The sequence below is a fragment of the Vespa velutina genome, chromosome 15 (assembly GCF_912470025.1).
Source record: "Vespa velutina chromosome 15, iVesVel2.1, whole genome shotgun sequence".
Taxonomy (NCBI): domain Eukaryota; kingdom Metazoa; phylum Arthropoda; class Insecta; order Hymenoptera; family Vespidae; genus Vespa; species Vespa velutina.
Genome location: NC_062202.1, coordinates 5,196,704 through 5,216,977, shown reverse-complemented (window position 1 = coordinate 5,216,977; position 20,274 = coordinate 5,196,704). Strand labels below are relative to the sequence as shown.

General features: G+C 29.2%; 3 protein-coding genes across 12 annotated transcripts; 1 reads left to right on the top strand and 2 right to left on the bottom strand.

Annotated features, from left to right (window-relative positions):
- Positions 1–1,125: 1,125 nt before the first annotated feature.
- On the bottom strand, positions 1,126–5,153 carry LOC124954326 (mitochondrial potassium channel ATP-binding subunit). The gene is made up of 10 exons (XM_047507101.1): positions 5,011–5,153; positions 4,520–4,841; positions 3,966–4,133; positions 3,459–3,872; positions 2,954–3,265; positions 2,662–2,882; positions 2,388–2,562; positions 2,126–2,304; positions 1,897–2,044; positions 1,126–1,639 (listed from the first exon to the last, which is right to left on the bottom strand). The coding sequence occupies exons 1-10, from the start codon at positions 5,067–5,069 to the stop codon at positions 1,547–1,549; spliced, it is 2,091 nt and encodes a 696-aa protein (XP_047363057.1). The 5' UTR covers positions 5,070–5,153; the 3' UTR covers positions 1,126–1,546.
- On the bottom strand, positions 4,737–19,816 carry LOC124954325 (roquin-2). Of its 5 annotated transcripts, XM_047507097.1 has the most exons (20): positions 19,679–19,809; positions 19,275–19,589; positions 18,830–18,992; positions 18,291–18,717; positions 17,927–18,102; positions 17,505–17,838; positions 17,189–17,429; positions 16,913–17,079; positions 16,573–16,835; positions 16,392–16,496; positions 16,073–16,284; positions 15,861–15,976; positions 15,647–15,788; positions 15,484–15,553; positions 15,204–15,398; positions 14,818–15,078; positions 9,405–12,300; positions 8,928–9,342; positions 5,270–5,474; positions 4,737–4,841 (listed from the first exon to the last, which is right to left on the bottom strand). In XM_047507097.1, the coding sequence occupies exons 3-16, from the start codon at positions 18,989–18,991 to the stop codon at positions 14,959–14,961; spliced, it is 2,730 nt and encodes a 909-aa protein (XP_047363053.1). In that variant the 5' UTR covers position 18,992; positions 19,275–19,589; positions 19,679–19,809; the 3' UTR covers positions 4,737–4,841; positions 5,270–5,474; positions 8,928–9,342; positions 9,405–12,300; positions 14,818–14,958. The 5 variants fall into 5 exon arrangements, with proteins under 5 accessions (XP_047363053.1, XP_047363054.1, XP_047363056.1 ...); XM_047507098.1 differs by lacking the exons at positions 4,737–4,841; positions 5,270–5,474; positions 9,405–12,300 and having other exon boundaries at positions 8,929–9,342; XM_047507100.1 differs by lacking the exons at positions 4,737–4,841; positions 5,270–5,474; positions 8,928–9,342 and having other exon boundaries at positions 10,426–12,300; positions 17,927–18,066.
- LOC124954327 (methylenetetrahydrofolate reductase) lies at positions 5,940–11,194 on the top strand. 6 transcript variants are annotated; one of them, XM_047507107.1, is made up of 6 exons: positions 5,940–6,095; positions 6,927–7,046; positions 7,119–7,339; positions 7,405–7,571; positions 7,796–8,118; positions 8,191–11,194. In XM_047507107.1, exons 2-6 carry the CDS (start codon positions 7,018–7,020, stop codon positions 8,237–8,239), a joined length of 789 nt encoding a protein of 262 aa, XP_047363063.1. In that variant the 5' UTR covers positions 5,940–6,095; positions 6,927–7,017; the 3' UTR covers positions 8,240–11,194. The 6 variants fall into 6 exon arrangements, with proteins under 6 accessions (XP_047363063.1, XP_047363061.1, XP_047363060.1 ...); XM_047507105.1 differs by having other exon boundaries at positions 6,084–6,192; XM_047507104.1 differs by lacking the exon at positions 5,940–6,095 and adding an exon at positions 6,120–6,336.
- Positions 19,817–20,274: the final 458 nt, after the last annotated feature.

The window sequence follows — 20,274 nt, the reverse complement described above, 5'->3', positions numbered from 1 at the left end:
CGCGTTTCAGACTTTTTAATGTTTAAATAATTGTACTATTGTTTAAATATTACTCTATTCTATCCCGTGTGTAATAAAAATCGTTTAAATAATTATAAAATTATCGATAATATTAATTTATAAGCTTTAGCCTTTTGGAAAAGTGAATCGCGATGTGCACAGGTCGGAGGACAAGAGAAAACTAAGTCTCGAACTGTCAAAGTCGTGAAAAAGTGCATTTCTGTTTATATTACACGAGGCAAATACTCCGAAATTAAAATTTTTAAGTACCAGAAGTTTATATCAAAATTATTTTGAGTCCCGCGCGCGATACAGACATTTTAACGTTTAAATAAATGTACTATTGTTTAATATTACTTTATTCTATTCTCTATGTATTGCATTGTTGAGGGGTCTTAAGAGCTATACGATCTTTAACTATGATGTACAATCGCTTAAATTTTGCATTATCGCATTTCGCGTTAATCGTACATTGTACATTGTTTAGATAATGATCGTATCTGTAAGATGATTAAATGTAGCCGTACGGAGAGAGTAGATTTCAAGGTTTACTCCTCGGCGTACGAAAATATACTGACGTGGTAACTGCCATTGTCCTTCCAAAGGTCTTTCTTGTTGACATTAAACGATCGACGCACCCTGAAAGAAAACTATTCGAAATCGAACGCATCATAAGAAGAGCATATAATATTATATTGAAAATTTTCCACTATTTAAATATTCATTTACATTTCTTTTTACAATATTTACGCTTCGAGCTACGTAATGTTTTAAATTCTAGTTAGTTATAATCCGCTTATGTTTCAAATTGTTTAAAAAATTCTAAAATTATTGAAATAATAATTTATTTAAGTTTAACTGTAACCAGGGTAAGAGAAAATTTCGGTGGTTATCCTTCGGAAGCCGAAAATTACAAAGTCGCTTGATAAGCCACGTTAAGAGAAAGAAAAAGAGAAGAGTGTACGTAAAATTATCTAATTGTATTGTAACATTGAAATAATTTAATGTGTTTTATAGTAAAATAACATTTAAACTAAGCATCCAATTATACTTTACATCGTTTGAAAATAAATCATTAGATTTATCCTCGGTAATTATAAAATTAGAATAAACGAATGTCTATCATATGTTTCAACTAATTCATAAATTTTTATTTATTTTACAGAAATCAGAGTCAAGAGACAAGCTGAAAGTATAAACACCTTGAAATACTGTAAGCGCCGAAACTTGGAAAAATTCCAAGATCTAGACTTGAACTACCATTATATAAAATTTGTAAAACACGAAGAAGTCAACACTTAGAAAACAAATATATAAAATTTCAAGAACATTTCGTGAAATAATGGAAGATTCTACGACCGAAGTTAAACATAATTTAAGTTTGTGTTTCCTTTTCTTTCGTAGATTTTCATTTTTCGTAGATTTCACGCGATATAGAAGAAGCACCAATTTCATCGGTCATCATAATAATAATGTATTTCATTATATATCTTATATTTATAATAATTGGAATTTATTTTGTACTAGTTACATTTAACATTATCAGCTAAGCCAAATTATTGCCACCTTCTGTCTTTTGTTCACTTAATAATGTATGATATGGTCCTTGTTTCTTAATCAATTGTGAATGTGTGCCCATCTAAAAAAAATTTAATCGAGATACACATATAGTACATGTGGCACATTTTAATTACATAAAATGTAGTTGTAGTTGTAGTTTTTAAAGGAAGTATTCTTCGATGTACTATGCACATCTACAGAAAATTTACTTCTTTTATATTTTGATTTAAAGAAAATGTATGGGTGTGTGTGTGCGTGCGTGCGTGTGTATGTATATATATATATATAGATACCAATCAAGCATATAAAATATTTTTTATTTATTTTCAAACTTACCTCTACGATAACACCATGTTGCAATACGACAATAATATCAGCAGATTTAATAGTACTTAGCCTATGAGCAATAATTAGCACTGTTCTACCTCTGGTTACATTTTCTAACGCTTCCTGAACCATTCTTTCGCTTTCATAATCCAATGCGCTATATTAGAAAAGATAAAATTCATACAGAATACAAGATAAGATACGTGACAAATTATTGACATTTTAAATCTCTTTATACCTCGTAGCTTCGTCCAATATTAAAATCGATGGTTGCTTTAGTAATGCTCTAGCAATGGCGATACGCTGTTTCTGTCCACCAGATAATTGTGCACCTCTCTCGCCAACTTGAGTTTCATAACCATTTGGAAATTTTGTAATGAATTCATGAGCATTAGCTTGTTTCGCCGCTTTTACGATCTGATACATTAAATGATGCATAATATATATAAGGAAATACTTGGGAAAAATATTAAAATCATTATTCATATATTATTATTCACCTCCTCGTCGGTCGCATCTTGCTTTCCATATCTAATATTCTCCATTATACTAGTTGCAAAAAGTACGGGTTCTTGATTTATATACCCTAATATAGTACCTCTAAGATAGCTAGAATTAAGAGATCTAATGTCCTTTTTATCAATAGAAATGCTACCCTCATCGACATCATAAAATCTGTGTAAAAACTCAACGAATTATTATATAATATAGGCATAATACAAATTTAATATTTCATATTAGATATAATAATATAATACAAATTAAATATCATACCGTTCTAATAACGCGGCTATGGTTGATTTACCATTTCCACTAGTACCTACAATAGCGACTGTTTTACCAGCGGAAATATTCAAATTAAAATTCTTTAAAATAACGTGATCTGGCCGAGTTGGATAGCTAAATTTCACATTTTTAAATTCTATATTCCCTGAGAGAGAATCATTTATTGTCGTTCCACCGACCATCATTGGCGATGGTGGCATATTTAAGTACTATAAAATAAAATTTACATACGATTATAAGGAATAAATATAAAATCTTGGAAGTAAAAATAATAAAATACTTCAAAAACTCGGGCACCAGCACTGATTCCCCTAACGTATGTTCCAAACAATAAAGATAATTGAGAGAGAGATCTTTGAACTATTTGGGTTGCCATCAAAAATGCCATAAGATCGCCGGACGTTAATTGCCCAATTGACATTAAATGACCACCAAAGTACAATGTACAAAGCAAAATACCATTTAAAAACAAATTTGTTCCTGCTTGAAATAAACCAATACCAAATCCTAAATTTTCATATAACTTAGATGCATGTTCAACTTCTTTGGAAAATACTTCTGCTTCTCGGGTTTCTGCTGCGAACGCTCTTACCTACGAAAAAAAAAACAAGAAAAAGAAGAAGAAAAAGAAGAAGAAAAAGAAAAAGAAAAAGAAAAAGAAAAAGAAAAAGAAAAAAAGAAAAAAAAAAACAGGGGAAAAAACGATCACCATAAAGAATAATGTTAAATTGATTTTACACATTTTAAGATAGATTCTTAGGTATAACGTAATACTTAGTATATACCGTTCGTATATTTTGGATAGCTTCTTCGCAGACAGCGGTAGCTTTTGCAACTTGGTTTTGCGCTTCTATAGACAACTTACGCAAGCTTTTTCCTAATAGGGTACCAATAAATATAACCGTTGGCATACATAATAACATTGCGGCTGTCAGCTGAGGCGACAACATTATTACAGAAATAACACAACCAATAATTTGCGTAGAACTTCTTAAGCCTTGCGATATACATATTTTGAATGTACTTTTGAAATCCTGAATATCACTTGTTAATCGGCTAACTATTTCACCAGTTCGATTTTTATCAAAGAATGCAACATCTTGCACAATAATAGACTTGAATACATTTTGACGTAATTTCATTGCAACTCTTTCTCCTATTTGAGAAAGTGTGTAAATATAAACAAAAGTAAAAAATGCCTGTAACATTTAAAATTTTACAATTATTATACAAAATAATAAAGAATAAACTATCCTCTAGCTTTATCAGAAATATATATGAAATGTACATACTTGTGCAACATACATACGCGCCAACAGAAAAGTTGGTCTCAGGAGCATTTCCAAAGTATTCCTTGTAGAATCATTTCCTTTATCTAATACTATTTTTGTCAATACATTTATGATATTGCCAACAGATTGTGGTATCCAAATATTTAACATGGCGACGATTAGAGCGCTCTACCAATAAGAAATATATTGAATTTAGTGGTACGATATGCAGTAATGGATTAACACAGAGATCTAACAGAGATCTAACTGGAAATGATCGGGTCTGATCGCGTAACACAGAGCTCTAACAAAAATAAATAAATTTATGTTGCGATAATAAATTTCACTTTTAATATCTGTTGACCGGTAAATAAATTTTATACCTATGTTTATTACCACAAGTCAATTTGATTAGAGTATTTTTTGCTAAATCATTTGTATAAATAGTTGAAGGAGGAGAATCATATTAAAATCGAAAATTAAAATATCTGGGCACCTTTAATGTCTTAAGTAGCTTCAAGGCTTTAAATCAGTCTACAACATTATATACTTTTTATCAATATTTTCATACTTACTGACAAAGAAATCAATAACTGCCAAATATGCGGATAGAGATACTCCAAAAAGTCTTTCCATTGAAAGTGCAACCTGTCACTATTATTTCTTACTTCATTATTTTGTTTAATTGCCTCGCATGTCACTTGTTTCACATTTATCTTTAATATATATGTTGCACCTGTTCCTAATATTCCCCAACCAACTTTATAAATGTTTGATAGTTCCTTTTTTTTCCTCTGTTCATGTTTAATGGACCTTTTAAACGTTGCATTGAAATCTCTCTTGAATTGAACGAGGACATTATTCTTTCCTTTGGACGGATTAATTTGAAAGAATTCTCTGAAAAAAAAAAAAAAAAAAAAAAGACTTAAGACTTTTATGTTTACTATCTTTAATGACGAGCTAAATATTAGCAATAATATACAAAAATGATCAGTAAAAAGAAAAATGTAGTAACGTCTTTTTATTGTAAAAAGAACTTGTAACGATTTATAGAAGAATAATTTACCTTGGAGTTAATGGAAAAATAGCCTGTTGTTTATATCGAATAATTCGCAATATAGACATTATGAATAAAATATTACTTTATGATATGTATATGGACGATATACATTGGTTAACGTTATTTTCTTAAATATCGATATTAACTCAACGTGATTGTTACACATAACGAGAGCTTAATGTCAGTTTAAGAAGCCATAGCATGAAACGTATTTATTAACATACCATTTAAATAAATATTGAATATAAAATTAAGATAACTTAACCTTAGACGTTTAATAAGAACAGCGCCATTGTTTCGTCATCGGGTTTGCATTTTTAGAAGACATTGTTAGATGGCATTGGAGACTATATAGAGGATATTTACACCAAGTCGCAATTAAATTGGACAAATTGTTTTCTTTTTTTTTTTTTTTTTTCTTCTTTAACAAATTTTCAATCCCCACTCGTTTCCTTTTCTTTCTTTTTCCTCTACAATTTATAAAAATATATATTTATATAGTATAGTTTCATAATATATGACAGTTACGAAATATAGTTGTATATTATGACATACGAATAAATTAATAATAATAAAAAATAATAAATCGATTTAATCACTTTACTTTCCCATATAGAGAAAAATTGAAATGGAGAAAGTCAAGAGTTGAGAGATTTAATCAACAATCCAAATAATTAAATTCCTTGGTAAAAGAAAACAAGATTAGGATGATCGAATTGTAATAAATATTATGAAAGAAAGGGAGGAGAGAGAGGGGGAGAGAGAGAGAGAGAGAGAGAGAGAGAGAGAGAGAGAGAGAAAAACGATTGGATTCATATGATAAAAGATTAATTGTTGTCGCGAGCTCGTATAGCGCCGATATTCATTCGAATTTTTCGGTAAATTGGCCTTTTGAAATAAACGAAATTGATTTATCGATCGATTAGGTAACCACTTGCTTCGAGTTTTCTATTATGTAATCATTCGTCGCCCAAGAAATGTCCTTTTTGTATTTATGATACACACCTCCAAGCGATCAAGTTGAAGCGTTGAAATTTTCGATCTCGTTTATGGCCATCTTCGATATCTTTCGATTTTCGATTATTATATATGTAAATAAAACCGTATTACTACGTAAAATATATCAGACGTGTGCGTGTATGTGTGTGTGGGGCTTGCTTGAACGTACATAAGTTTGCTTGGTTGCAAGTATAAAAACATGTTCTAATAATTCTACGAATAAAAATATTCAATATAACTGAATTCATTTATTAATTTATTAATGATTTCTGATATTCATAATATTAGAATCATTATCATATAATTATATAAGACAACATGGAACTATTCCTGGTGAAATTATCTCCTTTTTTTATATACATATATATGCTTCAATGTATTTATACATGCGCGTAGATAAGTTTTCATTCGAAGAAAATTCATAAATATATTAAATAGAATTTAATATGAAAGAATGTTTGTTGAATCTTGTTTGTTTCGCTTTAATACACTGCTAGAATAAATACACTGCAAATAAAGCTAAATTCTCTTTCTCTCTAATATGAAATCGAAATGAATCTATTATGAAAATGAAAATAATTCTGTTCTATTCAAGATATATTCTTGCTGAAAAGTATTACGACTAATCGAAGATAGTTGATATTATTACTTGTTATAAGCTATAAATTTTTGTTCGTCCATTTTTTAATATACTCCATAATATGTATTGCATAATTAGATAAGATAATATGCTCCATATAATCTAAGATAAAGGAGAACTTCTCTTTGAATGTGATCAAGTAGGAATTAATAACTCAGATAATATCATAATAATCATAAATAATGAGAAGTTTTATTGCGGGAATAAAAGTTTTAACATTTGAAGGAAACGTAAATACCGGTAATAACTCTAATGTAACAACAAATAATTGTCAATTAAACAGATTACGTACGAATGAGTTGGTCTATCTGCAGCAAGTTATTAATGAAAAAATTAATAAAAAAGAAATATTCTATAGCTTCGAACTTTTTCCAATGAAAGAACCCAGTGATATTTATAAGAGGTTAGTATGAAATATGAGAAATATAAATTTCATAGATTCTTAATGAACGCTTCGCAAAATTTTGGGTATTAGATTCTTTGCAGAGATGGACAAACATTCTCCTGCATTTTATGCTTTAACTTGGCATACTAAGAATGTTATAAATTCTTATTTATCCTTGGATATAGTTGAACAATTTCCTTCTCCAACGTTATTACATGTAGCAGGTAAAGGTTTAAAACGATGTAATGTAGAAATGATATTAAAAAGGGCATACGACCTTGGAATAAGAAATATCTTTGCTCTTCAAGGAGGTAAAAAATTCTTTTACTTTCTATTTACAAATCATAGATATAATATTTTAATTGGATTAATCAAGTTTCAGATTCAGTACTCGAAGACGGTGATTTTCCATATGCCATTGATTTAGTCAAATTTATTAGATCATATTTTGGTCAAGAATTTAGCATTTGTGTCGCGGGTTATCCCGATATGCATCCATCATCGCCAAACAAAGATTTCGATCTCTTTCATCTAAAAGCAAAAGTATGAATCGTATCTAATTTTTTTTTAGAAAGTTTCGAATGAATAAATAATTTCTTGTAAGATTTACAAGTTAGAACGAAAAACAAAACTACATATCTCATATTTATATATATATATATATATGTGTGTGTGTGTGTATGTGTGTGTGTGTGTGTGTGTGTGTGTATATATAAAAGTTGCATTTAATGTATAAATAATAGTAATTTCATATCAACTACTTATAGGTTGACGCGGGTGCAGATTTTATTATAACACAAATATTTTTTGAGTCTGATACATTTATAAATTTTGTTAATGATTGTAGAAATATCGGAATAACAATTCCAATTATTCCTGGTATTTTCCCTATACCGGAGTATAAATCTTTACAAAGAATGACTGATGTTTGTCGCTTAAATATACCAAATAAAATATTCGATCGTTTAGAGGCAATAAAGAATGACGACGAAGCAGTAAAGAATTTTGGAATTGAATTCGCAATCAATTTAATTAAGGATATCATTGAACGCCGGGCTTCGTATGGTTTTCATTTATTTACATTAAATAAGTAATTAATTATTATGATTTTTATAATCATTATGTTTTTTCATATAATATATATTATGCTTTTTTTTCACAGGATAACAATGATTCAAAATATATGTAATCGATTGAATCTGATTTACTAATTACATAATAAAAAAGAATGCACAATAACCAAAGTTAAATCTAATTTGCGTTTGTTTCTTGTTTTAAATGGATGCACCACATCTCTTTCTATCTTTACAAAGTATGTTTCTTTGATATTATATATTGATTCATGAAATATTAAGATATTTTTATTTTTTTAAATATATTAAGAAACAAGTCGATCGTCCACCATCATCGTGAGTTATTAATCGTGGCTTCATATAAAAAACAAAAAAAAATCAATGTTTCAGCTGACAAGCGAGAATTATATTGTATGCATGATTTTTCTTGAAAAAAAAAAAAAAAAAAAAAAGTGTACACACACACACACACATCGCGCGCGCACACATGCACACGAAACTGAATCAGTCGGAATCTTGTATTCTTTCGTTTGTCATTCGATTGCCTAAAGAAATATAAATAAATTACTTGACATTTTTGTTTAAATGTTAAATAACAATATTTTTAAATCTAATAAAATTTATATATACGTATGTATAATAGAAACTTCCATTAAGGATTTCTTCACTTAAAAAAAACCAGCCGTATTCTTGAAGTATTTGGCATTGACTTCATTTACATTTTTTCGCTTTATTTACACCTTGTGAATTAACAATTTTCAAACACTAAGATAAATGATATAATATAATATAAATGATTACAATAAATATATTGAAAATATCTTACCTGTAATGGTATAAAAACGCTAAGCTTGAAACCGTTCCTGAAGCTTGTTTCTTAATAATTGCAACTCCATTCTATTGCTGCTGTTTTTGTAAATTTTCTTGTAACATTTTTGAAATTCAGATTTTTGTTTTTTCATGAATTTATGGTAATCCAATACATCCCCTATTCCTGCCTCTCCAATGTTGCTGCTCTTGAATATCCAAGGTCTTCTTGACAAGCGTGTATACGCAAGCTCTGTATACGCAAAATTCACCCGACTTTTGGGTTTTCTAAATTCTCTAATCGTATAACGTTTCTTCATTTTTCACTACTACATTTCTTTCTACTTCGGTCGATCGTTTATAATATAGATTTTAGAAATTTTACAGAATGCGATTTTGCTGCAATCAAGTCTAGCTGCTTTTCTTCGTAAATCCTGAAATAATTTCATTGTAAATATATATTACACAAGTACTTGATTGTTTTCTATAAACTCACTATCGTCTTACTTGAACGATTTCAGAATAATATATAAATCCCGTTAGATAGACTCGCTATTTGTGAAAAACTAGAAAGCGTTATTCTCTGAGATCCTAAGACTAGTACGTTGCAAGCTGGATTTTTGTCATTTTGGATAATTTTGTCAAATCTCTGGCAACATTTAATATGTAATATGGATATTTATACATTTTCAAAAGTTAATGTTTAAAATTGAAATAAATATTTCCAAAATTATTGCAACCGTAGATGGTCCAACTATTAAAGAAATAATTGATGCTACAAAATCATATTTAATATCTTTTGAATTCCTTTTTGAAAAAATATATATTGTACTACAGTAGATAAGTTCGGATATTATATATGTATGTACGTTTATTTTTGGTCCTACATTTTGAAACTATCATTCTTCAACTGTCATCACTGAATTGTATACGTTTCTTTGGAAGCTTGACATATGCCATTGGTTGCATCATAAATATAGCATGCACATTTTACTTGCAACTATCAAAAAGATTATTTTCTAGAAATTTTTCACGGCAACTTGCCATTTCATAAATACAGCTCCAGATATTCTTCAAAGTCATATGATCACTTATAAAGAAAAACATATCATCACTTTTCGCTTATTGACGGAGCCGAATGCCGTAGAAAAATGTTGTTAGACATATACATACGAAAATAAGACAATTCGAATATAACGTCCAGCACGTTATATTCGATATATAATAAATATAAATTAAGTTGAACACTGAAAAACAAGATATCTAATATACATATATATGTGTATATTACATATCCTTATAACAAAATTGTCTGGAATTATCGTAGAAAATTCGAAAGAAGATACAAATACAAGTATCATGGTTGACTGTAAGCGAGAGTTTCTCTCCAACTTGAAGCAAAATTGTACCTGCTTTTGTTTAAATCAAACACGACTCTTACCAATTTTATACTTTCTATTTCAACACTTTTTAGGGACATGAAAGACAATAAGGGTCATAATAATTAACACAAAATATTGAGTAGATAAATATATTACACTTTCACTTACAGTACATTTGTGAAAAATACATCAGACTTACGCGGCTATATCGCATGACATATATGTACATACACACACACACACACACACACACATATATATATATATATATATATACACATATATATATATATATACACACACGCACACGCACACATACAAAGACGCAATTCAACAAAATTGTTCAGTACTGTCCATACAATGGGATGATGATACGAGATAATCAACGAAAATGATTATTCTATGCGATATATTCCACGTAATTTTAGCGACCTTTACAAAATAACAAATATTTGAATATATACGTTTTAATAAGTTTTTCATACATTCATATGTTGTATATTATATGGTTTATCATGCCATACCATATACATATATGATAAGTCTTTTCATAGTTATCTTATGTTTCAACATGCTGTAAGATGATGAAAAGAGACATAAGAATTCGTCTTGCATAAAACAAAGCCCTTTAAGACTAATGTACCTTTACTTTTTTTTAAATTACAAACTCAAATTCTATTGCTAAAGCATAATGCTAATATAGCACGTATATTTATTCTCAACATCTTACGCAACCAGTTTTCTACCTTCGAATAATAATATTTAGAAAATGTGGATTTACGAGAAATAAGTCGTATATTGTGAATACTGGTTTAAGTGTAATTTGATAATTTCATACAATGAATATTATATAAATGTTAAAAAAAAAAAAAAAAAAAGAAAAAGAAAAGATTTTCAAGTATAACACAAAATCTATAAAGAATCTGTACTGCTAGTGCCAAGTGCATTGACTATACATTATATACCGATATGTATATAATTATTATCGTTTTGTATGTTCAAACAAAGAACGTTAGTATAGATTGTATGTGATTTCATACCATCAACATAGGTATGTGTGTATCATTATACACATAGTGACATGTTTAACATGCAATTAATCTGAAGCTTGCACAAACAGTATTGTTGCGCTTATTACTTCCCATTGTACACAGCCCTCTTCGCTTTTATTCTACATTCAAGTTAATGCTTCACATTATGAATAGAAACGAGAAAAAAATAATTAGAGCTATCATTGAAACCTTGTAGAAATAGATTACATATAGAATCCGATAAAATTGATAGAAAGCCTAGATGTTCTTCTTAGTAATTTTCCATCAATTTTACCTCTTGTTTTACATTCTATATATAACTTTTAATGGGAAAGATCGAAATCTTACATAAACTGTATATGTAAAAGACAAACGTCGTAGCAATTTTCAAAATGCATATTTAGGAATTATTAAGAAAATGATACATAGAATTTATCTGTGTCTGTATCGAAAAAATAAATTACAATTCTTTATCAATTATAAGATACGGATATAATTTCCTGAGAAAGAGAATAAACAAAATTGAAATTTTTATTTTCAATCTTGTTTTACTTCGACTAAAGCTTTTTATCAAATTTTATATTAAATGTGTACAAAACAGAGAACGAGATATAGATACCGTGGTAGCAATTTAAATGTCAACACAATTATTCATAAATTAGAATAATTATCAAACTTGTAAACTAGCTTAAAATCTAATACAGAATCATTTAATCGTTAGTCGAAAAGAAATTTAATAAGCGTTTTCACATATAAGATCCATTTCTTTTGAAAACACTTATACTCCTTTACTTCGGTTATTTTTAAACGAGCAAAATTAATAGATGGCCCCTTTCTGCAATATTGTCATTTATATTGATTAATATGGCCAATTTTTCAACTGTATACGCGGGATGACTTCAGCAAAAAGGAAAACGGTCTGTTTTTACCAAGGTATACTTACTAAACGAATTGTTATATTTTGGTTCCATCTATATATCTTGCAACAATGAAAATAAAACTTTTAATACGATGGGGAAAAAAAGAAAAGAAAAAGAAAAAGAAAAGAAAAAAAAAAAAAAAAAAAAAAAAAAAGAAAAAAAAATCTTATCTAAAATTTGTCCAACATTGATAATAAGTTATAAATATGAAGCAAACAAATTCGATTGTTATTATTGTTTCGGCAAACATTGTTTTTGCTATTGATCCGCATACGAAACCTAATAAACAAATTGAATCTATGAACTATTTGTATAACATTTTATAATTTCTGACATTAGATATCGAGTAAAGAAAATTGCACCATTGTTTCTATAATTGCTAAAAATCTAGCTATGTTCTAAAAATAGATGTACCTCTTATTATTTTTCCAATACATTTACATAACATAACAAAACAGACATTATAAACCAATAATATATTATTATGAATATATTGAATAATATTATTCACCCATTTCTAGGTAAGTAAGTGATCGATTAATGATAAACAAATATAAGTTTACAAAGTAAAATTCTGATACATAATGAGTCAACCTTTGTCAACCTTCATTTCGCACAAAAAAATCAATAATGTTTCTTCCACTAAAACTGGAATTATTAATATTTATGTTATATATTATTTCATAAAAATAGGAAAACCTAGACTATTGCAATGCATACATTAAGATGCCATAAAAGAGCGCAGTAAGTTGATTAACATATTCTATCCTATGAAATTTTTCATCAACATCTCGATCTTAAAAAACAGATAGCTTTTATTCATAATCAAATAAAATCTATAGATCTATAAACATTTTCTCTCGAGAAGTGAATAATTCATTTAAAAAAATATATGTTATCTTTTAAAAAGTCAAGTTGGCCATGCAACACAAATTTTTAATCATCATTTTTTTGGTCAACTATCTCGTTTACTGGTTGACAAAGACAAAATATAATGATAGCATTAATATAAATTATTTCAAGTTTTTACAAAAGGATATAAATCAATAAGATTTGATCGTCGACCCTTGGAAAGGTTTATGCGTTGAATGGTATTATTATAAAAAAAAAAAAAAAAAAAAAAAAAAAAAAAAAAAAAAAAAAAAAGAAAAAGAAAAAAAAGAAAAAAAGAAAAAAGAACAAAAAAAGAAAAAAGAACAAAAAAAGAAAAAAAAGAAAACAAAAAGGAAGAGAGAGAGAGAGAGAGAGAGAGAGAGAGAGGAAAAAGAAAATTAATCATAAAAATGCAAAAGTTCAAAGGCACAGAACAAAATCATGATTAATTTTTGCTTGAAATAGGCTCCTAATGTTGCATTTAATCATGTCAATTTTACATATTTATTAAGAATTAAGAACAACGACGAACTCGAGAGTAAGACTTTTAAATCGAAATAAAAGTTTAAACTTGAAAAAAATATATAATACTAATAGATCCGCTTAAAAGGAAAATAATCTTTTATAATATAGAGTATCATATCCTTGTCATTAATATAGAAAATTCTAATTGATTCTTTTTCTATTTATATAAGTGAATGCAGCACTAAATAATACCATGATGGAATTGTTATAATTATTCTTCTATAAATGTTTAAAGATAATAGAGATTATAATTTGTCAGTTATATTAGTTACTTATACAACTTAAAATCATTTCTTGCCAAAAATGCTCATACTTCCTTCAGAAATTCTATATAAAATCATATAGGATAATAAAATTCTATCATTAATATCTTGCATGTCAATAATGATTTAGTAGATGACCAGAATGATAATAATTATATAAAATTTGGACAATATATGTTAATTTCACCTAACTGCAATACTTATGTATAATTGTATATTTTTATCGTGTAACCTTCACTCAGGTTAAATAACATTCTTCTCGAATGTCTCTGTAATATAATATGTATGTTTTGCTTCATTGTGCAAACATATAAATTGAGTATACTACATTGTCATGTTTATAAAACACTGACATCAATTTCTGTTAAATTTTAACAAATCTGTATTCATATGTCCATTTGTTTTTCAATGAAATTTTTAACTTTATTACAAGCAACAACCACCTTTCGCTTGTTGTCTGACGAATGTATTTAGCAAAGCGGCAGCTGTGAATTATTAAGTTTCCAAGTACACTAAATAACTTCTTAATTGTCAGTAAAATAATATAAATAAAAACAATCTGGCTTTCTGTTTGACTAAATGAATCGCTTTTATAAATTATTTCACGTGTTTAACAAATTTTTAAAAATATCACATATTTACAGCAACTAGTATGTTTAAATATCCAGAAAGGTGTTGTTTTTATGCATAAGAAATATTACATATATCAATGATTACAAAAGCGAGTACATGCGAAAGTATTAAGTCCACTTTACGCAGTACTACATCAACAAAAGGATTTCACATATCAATCGGATGATAAATCTAAATTTATGCTGTTAAAAATGTTCATATAATCATCCTCCATATATAATTTTGATTTTGAGTAGAAGAGTCGTAGATTTTTCTTATGCAAAGAGTAAAAATTCTACTTACTTTCGATTATCCAATTACAGAAGTAAACGCATTGACGCATAAAAGTTTTCTTAAAGAATTATACGAACATGCGAAAACACATGCTTTTTTCTTGAGTCATTGTCAGATCTGGGAGTTAATATTTAATACTGCAAGATTATGTTACTTTTTCGAATTATCTTCTTCGCTCGACCAATGTTTCTCTTGTTCCTGCAGTTCAAACTCCCATCGTAATTCTAATTCGCGCATATCATTCGCAATGCCAGCCTCATATGTATCTTCCTAAATATTAAAATATATTTCTCGATTATACTTATCCCTATATCCATATTGTTATATTACAAAAAAAATTTCGTAATATATATAAACTAACTGTATTATATTATATTATGATAAAATTATTATACCTCTTCGGTCTTATAATCCTGATTAAAGCTTTGATTAGTAAGTAAGCTAGCTGGTGATTGAATCCATGGTAAAGTACCACCATACGGACTCCAATTTCTCACGTCCTTTTCCTTTTCTCTAATACCCGCTTCAATCATTTGCAACTCCTGCGCAAGTCTTTCACCGGCTGTAAAAGCTGCACCTTGCGTTGCAAGCTACAAACATTATAACAATAACAAATATTCGAAATAAAGAAAACAAACAAATTGTAATTATTTCCGAGATATAACAAGATTATACCTTTAAATCATTAATTTTCTTCTCTAAATGTTTCAATTGTTGTTTTACTTTCTGTGATTCCAAGATTAAACTGCAATAAATTTTATTAAAATTACCTCACCCAACACAGATTATTCAGTAAAATAGACATTCGGTAAGATCCAATTGGTCCATTTAAACTTACTCTTTGGACATACATTCCTGTTGCAAAAGATGCGAGTGCGTTTGTGATTCTGATATATTTCGTCCGAGAGCGATATATCCATCTCCATAATTGGATGTAGTAACAGATTGCATTCCTCCGTTTGTACCAATAGACGCATAAGCTATGTTACAAATATATCACTGAAATACTTCATTTTCTTCATATATCTTAAAAGAATAATATTAGTACTTACGCTGATTTCCGTAATACCATGATGAAATGGAATTAGGAGCTGGCATAGGTCGAAAAGTAGATATTGCAGGTGGACCCTCATTATACAAACTTGTAGGTGGTACACCATTTGGAGATCTGGAGATAAACAAAAATTCAAGTATTATAAATATGATAGAAAAAGGTAAAAACAAAGAGAGAGAAAAGAAGAGATCATTAATTTATTGTACAAACCTTATCATCGTTTTTGATAATTTGGATATTGGTCCATACTTGCTCGAAGGTGATGCATCGAATGGTACAAATTCATCATCAAACAATACAGAATCTGCACATCGAAAATTATTACTGCAACTCATATTTGATGCAGGACCTATAGGACTCCCAGATGAATTTGCCCATATCGATAAATTCGATGAAAGCAGATCTCCTTGAATGTCACAATTCTGTAAAATGGGAAAAGTGAAAAGAAAAAAAATATATATATATATATATAATGCAACATGACGTGACGTACGCAGAATCATAAATAGTATCGGTTTATTTCTTATACCATTTTCATCTGAGGAGCTTGCTTGTTGACTATAGTTTCAAGTTGATTCAAAATTTCCATTCTACGTTGTAACAACATTGCCAATGTTTTTGCTACTGTTCGTTGCTATGATTAATACATAAATACATATATTAAGGGCTCCATCATATCTCATATAAATACATTATTTCATATGTATTACCTTTTTACTATTAGAAATCCCATTTGTTACACCTGACGTTACTTGTGGCGGATCCCACATATTCATATCAGTTGTGTTATAATCTAAAGATGCTGCAGGCATAATATAATGAGGACAATGAATGTCCATGCTTTTCACAGGAACCATATGTGATAAATTTTGTGGCGGTGGCAACATGTAATTTGTCAAAGATCCAACAAAATTATTTTCGTTACTAACGATGGGATGTTGCGTTGGATTGACTTTATTCAATGAATTAAAACCTAAAATATAAATATAAAAATGTTAAAAAATTCTAGGAATAACATGATAATTATTGTTACATTGCAATATTACATACTATCCCTATGAATATCATGTGGTTTTATGGAATGATAAGGTGCCTCTTCGCTTTGCTTAAAAACCTTGTTGTTTTGAACAACAATAGACTTATCCGTCTTTAATTCCGTGTTACTATTCAGAGGTAAATTTGTTCTGATACTCAACTTTCGGTTCTTTGATCTATATCTGGCAAAAAAAAAAAAGAAAAAAAAAAAAAAAAAAAAAAAAAAAAAAAAAAATCCATTAATGACATAATAAAGAAAGAAAATATTTTATTTACTGCATTGAAACTTACTTGTCAAGTTCCATGTCACTATGTGCAAAAGTACAATTGGTAGCTCTTGGACACGATCCTCTAAGAGCAAGGTCTCTACACATGCTTACTTTGTATTTTGGTTGACTTGGACCAATATTATGAGTACCATCTGAACATTTTCTATTTCCATGTTGTTGAATGAATTCCACCAAAGCTGCAACCACAGTTCTAACAGCTTCCAATGCTGCACGACATTCAGCTAATGTGGGCGGCTCTGTTTCTATATACATAAATATATTATACATGTATAAAATGTAACATTAATATTAAAAAGATACAATAATAAAGTAAATACCTGGACTAGGATCTATTGCAGCTAATAATTCTAGCTGTGGCCTTAAACCGCTAAGTTGTCCTGGATCAGGTGTACGTTGTAAGGCAATAACTAATTCTTGCACGCTTTGAGCAAAAGATTGTGGCGTTTGTAGCTTGTCAATAATACTTTGCATATGAGACTTATGACCAGTATCTCCATACAATAATGCGGACCATTGATCAGGAGCTATTCGTAATCCAGCTTCAGTTGCTATTTGAACAATCTGAGCATCGTGTTCTCTTCTTAAAGCATCATATGTTCTAAATTCTTCTTTTAGCTGCATTAAAGATGAATCGCCCTCTCTCTTGGATACCTAATTATGCAAAAATTATTACATTACAAGAACGCGTTGCCAAATAGAAATGACAATATGATAATTAAAAAAGACAAATGAACATTACCTTGAAACAACTTGCTCTATAAAGGAGCTGTACTACATGTCCAATACTTGTTTTCGATGCTTGTGGAAAATGTGGTTCCAAACGTTGAACCACAAACATTACTAAAACTTTTCTCGAAAGAGCTGAACCATCCTCCAAAGCTAAAAGAACTAGTTTGAGAACTTCCTCTTGCATTGCTAGTAGGAGGAATAAAAAAAAAAAATAAAAAAAAAAAAAAAAAAAAATAAAAAAAAAAACAAAAAAAAAAAAAAAAAAAAAAACAAAAAACAAAAAACAAAACAGTATAAAAAGTAAGAAGTGAAAACCAATTTTTTATATAAAAGATATTGAAAAAGTGTTAAGATTTTAATACGCATAATAATACCTGGCCCAAGGAACTGACAACCGCGTGCACGTACAGCAGCCCACAAATTGGCACTAAGCTGTTGAGGATTTTGATGTTGTAATATTAACTCTGTGACGGATCTTTCCCCTAAGCTTCGAGCTGCTCTTACAGCACGTGCTCTTCCCTCTGGTTCTACTAATTGGCACCCTACCAACGTAACCAATTTTCTCTGCATCGGACGAGACACAAGTCCCATTCCTGCTGCTATGGTTGGATTTGTCTGACATGGTTTCAAATAGAGCGCTAATTCTTCAATGCAGCGCTTAGCCACTAAGTAATTAGTATGATCTTCAGGTGGTAATAATTTTTGATACGATGTTGCAACATTTGTTGGAACAGTATTACCAACTAATTGAAGCAGAGCTTCATTTACTGGTAATCTTTCTATTTCAGTGTTTATAGTACTCTGAAAATGATATTAGTGCATTGCATTGTACGTGTGTATATATACATGTATGTATGTATGTATATATATATATAAAATCCATATTTTATGAAGTTACTATAGGATTTTGTACCTGATCGAAAGGACATTGCTTGCGATGCAAATTTGCTAGACACGTACGGCATATAGTATGACCACATCCTAAAGATATTGGACCTCGTACGGCCACATCAAAGTCATGACAACAAACTGGGCAAGAAAGAAATTCAGTCCACTGTGGTGCCTGTATTGGCATTCTAAAACATAGAAACAAAGTATTTAATAATATAAAATTGTTATATTATTTAATAAAGTAGTTTAATATATTCTTATTAATAATAATAATAATAATAAAATAATTCATTCTATAAATTTTGAAGTAATAAAATTTCTTATATAAAATGAAATATGTTTTACATATGTACATTTATGTAAGAGTTACATATTGCAATAATTTCGAATATTTCAACAGACAATAGATAAACAAGTGCTATAGAATTTCTTAAAATATTCATACGTATAACAAGCAATGTACTTGCAGAATTTGTTGTAATACGTCTTTGTGTAAACATTCAATATTAAATGCTTAGCTATTTCTGTCGTATTTAGAACTGTCTGTTTAATCCCTTTTCGATTACGTTTTATTACGAAAACGATCTACGTAATATCGCTATTAAATTAATAATATTAATCTATCAACATTTATTATGCACAACACACATGCATGCACGCACGCACACGTACATGCGCGCACACACACACACACACACGCGCATTCTTGTCCACGATCGTCGCAATAAGATTGTTTAATTATTTGCAATAAATCCTCGTGACGTCTGTTCTACATTTTATCCCTACAAAACATAGATGTGCTTTTATCGTCGTATGACGAACCTATTCAACAAAGAATTAACGTAGAAATTGTTTTTATATCTAAACTTACCTCGTTATTGTCTCTACAAAACATCACATTAATTAATCAGTTACTTCGCACATAATTCTGCCATCAAAGCAGGAACAGATGAATCACAGATAAGATGAGCTCAGCATGATCTCCATAGACATTTCTACGTCGCTGGCATGCACGAGGAAAATGATCTAGAAAGATAGATTACCTCGTCCACTCGTAAGATGGTGCTCCTGTTTATTATGAACGATTCACATAAGCATTATATAGTACGAAAAAGTCGTATAGAACTATGTTAGAAATAACCAATCAAAATCCATGATATGTCATTTATCATCCAATAAGATTTTCATTGAATCCATTGGAAAAAGAGAACTCACGGATACCACTTTCCGATTGGTCGAGTTATTAGAAATGACATTTTTCAAACCGTATACCGTTAATTGCAGAAATTTAATATTTCATAAACACGCGACTTTTTTTGCAAAGAAATATCGAGGATAGATATTACAGGAGATTACGTACGTAAAGAAACGATCGTTCGTAAAGTCAGTAGTAGCTCAGGAGGTAACGGTGATTGACCGCATTAAAGGAAAAGGACGACGAAGGGAGAAAGATCATGGAACCTGTCG

Coding starts and splice junctions, on each gene's coding strand:
- LOC124954326 (XM_047507101.1), bottom strand. CDS start 5,069: ATGTCTATATTGCGAATTATTCGATATAAACAACAGGCTATTTTTCCA. Junction 4,842..5,010: donor ATTTTTCCATTAACTCCAAG/GTAAATTATTCT, acceptor TTTTTTTTTCAG/AGAATTCTTTCAAATTAATC. Junction 3,266..3,458: donor CTATCCAAAATATACGAACG/GTATATACTAAG, acceptor TTTTTTTCGTAG/GTAAGAGCGTTCGCAGCAGA.
- LOC124954327 (XM_047507102.1), top strand. CDS start 6,826: ATGAGAAGTTTTATTGCGGGAATAAAAGTTTTAACATTTGAAGGAAAC. Junction 7,047..7,118: donor CCCAGTGATATTTATAAGAG/GTTAGTATGAAA, acceptor TTTGGGTATTAG/ATTCTTTGCAGAGATGGACA. Junction 8,119..8,190: donor CATTTATTTACATTAAATAA/GTAATTAATTAT, acceptor TTTTTTTCACAG/GATAACAATGATTCAAAATA.
- LOC124954325 (XM_047507095.1), bottom strand. CDS start 18,991: ATGCCAATACAGGCACCACAGTGGACTGAATTTCTTTCTTGCCCAGTT. Junction 17,839..17,926: donor ATAGAGCAAGTTGTTTCAAG/GTAATGTTCATT, acceptor TTGCATAATTAG/GTATCCAAGAGAGAGGGCGA. Junction 16,497..16,572: donor GGATTTCTAATAGTAAAAAG/GTAATACATATG, acceptor TATTAATCATAG/CAACGAACAGTAGCAAAAAC.